Source organism: Xenopus laevis, chromosome 7L (genome assembly GCF_017654675.1).
Source record: "Xenopus laevis strain J_2021 chromosome 7L, Xenopus_laevis_v10.1, whole genome shotgun sequence".
Taxonomy (NCBI): Eukaryota; Metazoa; Chordata; class Amphibia; order Anura; family Pipidae; genus Xenopus; species Xenopus laevis.
Genome location: NC_054383.1, coordinates 130,361,721 through 130,369,108, shown reverse-complemented (window position 1 = coordinate 130,369,108; position 7,388 = coordinate 130,361,721). Strand labels below are relative to the sequence as shown.

Sequence of the window (7,388 nt, the reverse complement as noted above, 5' to 3'; positions counted from 1 at the left end):
TAGTAGTACTTATCTGTTATCTACTGTGTATCCTGTGCTTGAATGGCTGCCCCCATGGCTACACAGCAGCTTGTTTATATAAACTATAGTAGTACCAATCTGTTATCTACTGTGTATCCTGTGCTTGAATGGCTGCCCCCATGGCTACACAGCAGCTTGTTTATATAAACTATAGTAGTACTTATCTGTTATCTACTGTGTATCCTGTGCTTGAATTGCTGCCTCCTTGGCTACACAGCAGCTTGTTTATATAAACTATAGTAGTACTTATCTGTTATCTAATGAGTATCCTGTGCTTGAATGGCTGCCTCCATGGCTACACAGCAGCTTGTTTATCTAAACTATTGTAGGATTTTTGAAGCAAACACCCCAGTGGTACCAGTGCAGCACAACACTACATTATATTTTTATTACTTACTAAACATTTTCATTTTTTTTCTTATACAGATTTTTGTGTCTGGGTGTTAGGTCCACTTTAATATTCACTAATGTACCGCTATTATAACATTTGATATTCATAAATATTCTGTTTCCCACCGAAACAATTTATTATGTCCACCTTATACCCTTACCTATACCCATTAGCTTAAATCGGGAGACTAGTCCTGTGATTTTAACCAGTGCAATGGATCACATGATCACACTGACCATACACTTTTGACATTTTCTTGAGATATATACATCTTATGAAGCAGGTAGTACTAGTTTTCATTCAAAAGTCCAGTTTTTTAAACAGTTTTATTCCAGGCAGTTTCCATTATCTAGATTATTATTTAATGTATGCAAGTGCAGTGTGCAAACGACAAGCTGGGACTCAGTTTAATATGTTTTTGCCCAGAATGCAACATACCCCACAGTTTGGGGATCTGATGCAAATTGCTCGGAAAAAAGGTTCTTAGTAAAGATTCCATCATTTCTGGCACTTGGGGGCAGATTTATCAAGGGTCGAATTCAGAGTTCATTGGTGTTTGTAAAAACTCCCAGTAACTCCCATAAACTCCTATGAACTTGAAAAAAATGACCATCAAAATGTATCAAAAATTGTTTGAATTTTTCAAACACGGTGAATGGGATCGACCCGCAAACTCAAATCGAATTCAATTTTTCTCTGAAAAAACTTGATTTTCAGGATGGCTGCAAACAACTCCAAATTGGTCCCAGGAAGTCCCCTTAGGCTAAAACAGCAATTTGGCAGGTTTAATGTGGCGAATAGTCGAATTCTTAAAGGGACAGTACATGATAAATTTCAAAAATCAGATTTTTTTAAAAACATCAAATTGAATTTTAACTATTCTCTAGTTGAATTACACTTAAAAAAACTCAAAAATTAGAATTCGAAGATTTTAATTTTCACTTCGATCCTTGATAAATCTGCCACTTGGCGTCAAAATAATGCCAGTGCATGATTTAAGCATAATTCCACTGTGAGAACCTTTGGAACAACTGTCAGCTTGACAATGACAGTAGTTAGGATTCCTTTGCATCAATAGGCACACTTGCACAAGATTCAGAACAGGAGGTAGGACGTATATCAATTGCAACTATACAAGTGTCAATAGCGTCTTTGAAACCAAAGAACACCTTAAGATATTGAGTCAACTTCCGCAATATGCATCTTTTTTTGCATGACTGCAATGTAGTACATGAACCCTTGTACCTTTACTTCAGCATTCGCTTTGGTTTGTTTAAATCCTGTACAGAATTATACCATAAAACATGTACAGTATCAGCATAAGAGACCTCTAGAAGACACAGACCTATTTAGGCAATGAGGGTAAGGTTCTAGTAAAGCGTAGGCTGACCCTTATTAAATACTCTTAGCAGTGAGCAGTGTCAGTTTAGGGCAATGTTGATTGTACTTATGGATCTTTATCCAACCCTTGTATGGTCACAAAGAAAAGAGAAAAAGGGAAACAGAAGCTGTAGTTTCCATAGTCTGTAACCACAAACAGGCGGGTTCTTCTTGAGAAGTGGACCTGTGACCTAATACTTTGTGTTTGATGCCCTCCATTGACCTTCATTACATGTTCTCTGTAAGGAACTCTCTGCACTTAACTAGAACATGAACTCAAAATGTATTTTCTACCAGCTAGTTCTCTGTTTTAGCCACAGTGACTTTGACTTCTAGTACAGGTATGGGACCTGTTATCCAGCATGCTCAGGACCAGGGGTTTTCTAGATAATAAATCTTTTTTAATTTGGATCTGTATACTGTAAATCTACTAGAAAATCATGTAAACATTAAATGAACCCAAGAGGTCGGGTTTGCTTCCAATAAGGATTAATTATATCTTAGTTGGGATCAAGTACAAACTACTGTTTTATTATTACAGAGAAAAGGGGAATTTGTTTTTTGAATTATTCTATAAATGGGGCTACGGGAGAGGACCTTTATGTGAGTCGGAGCTTTCTGGATAACAGGTTTCCTGATAAACGGATCCTATACCTGTATATTAAGTCGTAAAGTGTATGTACAACTTGGGTTATATTTTTTTATATTCCTTATTGAGCACAACAGAGAGATTATTATATGATCCCCTTATATATTTATACATAGTTTTCATATCACCCCTAAAGCGCCTCTTCTCCAGCGTGAACAGTCCAAACTTGGCCAGTCTTTCCTCACATGCAGGTCATATAAAAGATAGAAACCAGTAGAGTGTAATACATTTATTATAAGCATTATTTATATATATACAGGCTTAACATTTACAGTAGGGGGTACATTATCCCTTATAATACATGAGTGATACTCAGAGTTCCCTGTATAATTCAGCCTGCAGCCTTGTGCCTTTATATGGTCACAGAACAACCCCTCAGTGACTTCTAATATCCTTATCATTTACAGTAGGGGGTACATTATCCCTTATAATACATGAGTGATACTCAGAGTTCCCTGTATAACCCAGCCTGCAGCCTTGTGCCTTTATATGGTCACAGAACAACCTCTCTGTGACTTCTAATATCCTTATCATTTACAGTAGGGGGTACATTATCCCTTATAATACATGAGTGATACTCAGAGTTCCCTGTATAACTCAGCCTGCAGCCTTGTGTCTTTATATGGTCACAGAACAACCCCTCAGTGACTTCTAATATCCTTATCATTTACAGTAGGGGGTACACTATCCCTTATAATACATGAGTGATACTCAGAGTTCCCTGTATAACTCAGCCTGCAGCCTTGTGCCTTTATATGGTCACAGAACAACCCCTCAGTGACTTCTAATATCCTTATCATTTACAGTAGGGCGTACATTATCACTTATAATACATGAGTGATACTCAGAGTTCCCTGTATAACTCAGCCTGCAGCCTTGTGTCTTTATATGGTCACTTAACAATCCCTCAGTGACTTCTAATATCCTTATCATTTACAGTAGGGGGTACATTATCCCTTAAAATACATGAGTGATACTCAGAGTTCCCTGTATAACTCAGCCTGCAGCCTTGTGCCTTTATATGGTCACAGAACAACCCCTCAGTGACTTCTAATATCCTTATAATTTACAGTAGGGGGTACATTATCCCTTATAATACATGAGTGATACTCACAGTTCCCTGTATAACTCAGCCTTGTGCCTTTATATGGTCACAGAACAACCCCTCAGTGACTTCTAATATCCTTATCATTTACAGTAGGGGGTACATTACCCCTTATAATACATGAGTGATACTCAAAAATCCCTGACCTTGAATTCTACATATGTGTTAGGGTCTGTCTTCTGAAGTGCCATGTAGAGATTGTCGGTAGTCTCAGCACCCTGGAAAATACATTGACAGCAACAACTGATAATAAATTTAGAATAATGAGTATTTGTTAGACAAAATAATATACATATATATAATTATTAGGCTTTTAAATTACAACAAATATAAGCTATTCAACATCCTTGGGGGTTATTTCTTATCTTAACACATTATATCGTTATTGTATTTCCAAATAAAATAAGATTTACATTACCTTTTGTTGTGGATGTTTTGCAGATGAATCGCTCTGCATCACATTCATGTACGTATTCATGTACGTGTCTTCACATATCTGTACTTCCTAAAAGTGGAATATTTATAATCAAAGAAAAAAGGTTTTCTTTTTAATTAAAAATTGTAACTTTAGAGGCCAAGAGATTTAGAAAGAAGAAACAGTTACAGGCTCCTATTATTTTTTCTTTATTTGAACGACAAGTTGTAACCCTACTTTTCTAACAGCAAACTTCTTACTGACCATTAAAGATAGTTACCATTCAATAAAATCACAATAATTTTATAATTAATCATTCATTCCACGGGCAAAACATTATTACATGCATCATTAACCTACAAAATAGCAAAATAAAAATATAGTAGGTTTTTGAGAAATTATAAAATGGCTGTGCAGCCTACTAAATATTAAAAAGATCAAAGTGGCCAAAAAATGGGGGCAAAAAAGGGTAGAAATAATACTTGACCCATTGGATATTGCCTATGATTGATAAATGTAACTGGTAAAATTGCTGGTGGAAAATAATGGTGGAACTGAGTGTATTTAGGGGCCGATTCACTAAGGGTCGAATATCGAGGGTTAATTTAACCCTCGATATTCGACTAGGGATTAAAATCCTTCGACTTCGAATATCGAAGTCGAAGGATTTAGCGTAGATAGTTCGATCGAACGATCGAAGGATAATTCCTTCGATCGAATGATAAAATCCTTCGAATCGAATGATTTGAAGGATTTTAATCCAACGATCGAAGGAATATCCTTCAATCAAAAAAAGTTAGCCAAGCCTATGGGTACCTTCCCCATAGTCTAACATTGACTTCGGTAGCTTTTAGATGGCTAACTAGGGGGTCGAAGTTTTTTTTAAAGAGACAGTACTTCAACTATCGAATGGTCGAATAGTCGAACGATTTTTAGTTCGAATCCTTCGATTCAAAGTCGTAGTCGAAGGTCAAAGTAGCCCATTCGATGGTCGAAGTAGCCCAAAAAAAACTTCGAAATTCGAAGTTTTTTAACTCCGAATCCTTCACTCGAAGTTAGTGAATCGGCCCCTTAGTGTTTGCACGGGAAAAAGTTGGAACACACAGGTATCTTTGGGAGTGAAGGGAGTGAGAAGTACAGGGGCACGGGGAAGGCATAGAAAAAGAAAACAAGAGCCTTGACTTTTGATCTTTCCTATATCAAGGGACATGTGCGTGTTATGGGTGGTATTGAATCCCATCAACATTTTTTGGGAAAAGGTGGGTTTCTAGTGGTCCCAAGCAACAGAATGTTCTCCATCATTCTGTGTCCTTCCTGATTATTTTTTAGTTCTAACAACCCATAGAGAAATATGGTGAACACATTCAAATGAATTTCTGTTTATCTTGTGTTTATTTTCAACAAAAAAAAAATTCTGTTGTGCTAAGATGAGTTAAACTTCATGGGCAGTCTTTAGGATTCCCTAGTTCGATATTTAGTAAATTTGCCCCTTTTCATGACTATTCCAACTGTAAAGCTAAAGCAAATCTTAGAGGCATTATGAAACAAATACTTTTTACACAGAACCCTCTTTTTTTTTTTAGGAAGAATGGAATTAAATAATTAATTGAACGTTATTCATCGGACACCTTACAATGTCCCACCGTCTCCCTCCATTCATATAGAACCTACTGAAATAAATGATACAATGCAGTGCCACGTTGTTGAGTGTGGCCTTTGTGTAAAGACTGCGATCATGTAGACAGTGGTGGAAACTGTAAGTTTGACCAAAGAACTGGAACCTTATTGGCTAGACTGATGAATGAAAAGGTGCCAGTTCTTTATAAAAGGAGAAGAAAAGTCATTTTTACTTTGGGGTGCCAAAAGTTAGGAACTCCTATCGCATTTACTTACCTGACACCCCATGCCGGTGCTCCTCTCATGAGAAAACTGCACCAGCCCGGGGTGCGAGTACCACAGAGCTATCGTATTCAGACTTCTTCTTTCTTCAAAATAGCGGATTTTTTATGTTAAAGTTCAGCTTTTCCCTCTACTGCGCATGTGAAAGAAGAAAGAAGAAGCAGGAAGAGGATCGCTCCATGGTGCACTGCTCACTAGAATAACCTTGGGCCAGTGCAGTTTTCTGCTGATAGGAGCACTGGTCCTGGATGTCAGGCAAGTAAATGTGATCACTTTGGGGTGCCTAACCTTTTGCACCTCCAAGTAAAGAGCGCCTTTCCTTCTCCTTTAAGTGGCATTCTTAAGTTTTGAAATCTGTTTCATTTGCACATATCGGATTGGAGGGTAGAGATAAAGTTTTGGGTCCATTAACTCGAGTCTAAAACTCAACCAGATGGAGCTCTCAGTTGCAGCACATGAATAGCCCACAAGCAGTTAGTGATGAGTGAAAAATTTAACTATGTACCTATGCAATGTTTGCAGATGACCCAAAACTATCCAGCCCAATTAATTCCATCCAGGATGTGGCACTTGCAACAGGATCTTAACAAACTGGCAATCTGGGCAGCTAAGTGGCAAATGAGATTCAATGTTGATAAATGTAAAGTCATGCACCTGGGATGTAACAATATCCACTTATAACCTTAATGGGACTGCACTAGGCAAATCCATTATGGAAAAGGACCTTGGAGTCCTTGTAGATGATAAACTTGTCTGTAGCAAGCAATGCCAGTCAGCAGCATCAAGGGCAAATAAGGTCTTGAGTTGTATTAAAAGGGGCATAGAGTCAAGGGAGGAGGGGGTCATTCTTCCACTGTATAGAGAATTGGTAAGGCCCCATCTAGAATATGCCGTACAGTTTTGGTCTCCATCACTCAAACAGGACATTATTGTATTAGAGAGGGTACAGAAAAGGGCAACTAAGCTGGTAAAAGGTATTGAAAATCTTAGCTATGAGGAAAGACTGGCCAAATTGGGGATGTTCACGCTGGAGAAGAGGCGCTTAAGGGGTGATATGATAACTATGTATAAATATATAAGGGGATCATATAATAATCTCTCTAATGCTTTATTTACCAGTAGATCTTTCCAACTGACACAAGGTCACCCATTCTGATTAGAAGAAAAGAGGTTCCACCTAAATTTTCGGAAGGGGTTTGTTACAGTGAGAGCTGGGAATATTCTCCCTGAATCAGTGGTACAGGCTGATACATTAGATAGCTTTAAGAAAGGGTTGGATGGTGTTTAGCAAGTGAGGGAATACAGGGTTATGGGAGATAGCTCATAGGTCAAGTTGATCCAGGGACTGGTCTCATTGCCATTTTGGAGTCAGGAAGGAATTTTTCCCCCTCTGAGGGAAATTGGAGAGGCTTCAAATGGGTTTTTTTGCCTTCCTCTGGATCAACTGGCAGTTAGGCAGGGTAAAATAGTTAAAAGGTTGAACTTGTTGGACATGTGTCTTTTTTCAGCCTCACTTACTATGGTACTA

At 37.9% G+C, this 7,388-nt stretch overlaps 1 protein-coding gene across 1 annotated transcript in view; it reads right to left on the bottom strand.

Annotated features, from left to right (window-relative positions):
• Positions 1-3,610: 3,610 nt before the first annotated feature.
• The window catches only part of LOC121395786 (B-cell receptor CD22-like), a 10,515-nt gene continuing 6,737 nt past the window's right edge, over positions 3,611-7,388 (bottom strand). Inside the window, exons 7-8 of the mRNA XM_041570070.1 lie at positions 3,965-4,051; positions 3,611-3,764 (exon numbers count right to left, since the gene is read on the bottom strand). Coding sequence (XP_041426004.1) covers positions 3,678-3,764; positions 3,965-4,051 — 174 coding nt within the window. The 3' untranslated portion in view covers positions 3,611-3,677. The remainder of the gene's footprint in view (positions 3,765-3,964; positions 4,052-7,388) is intronic.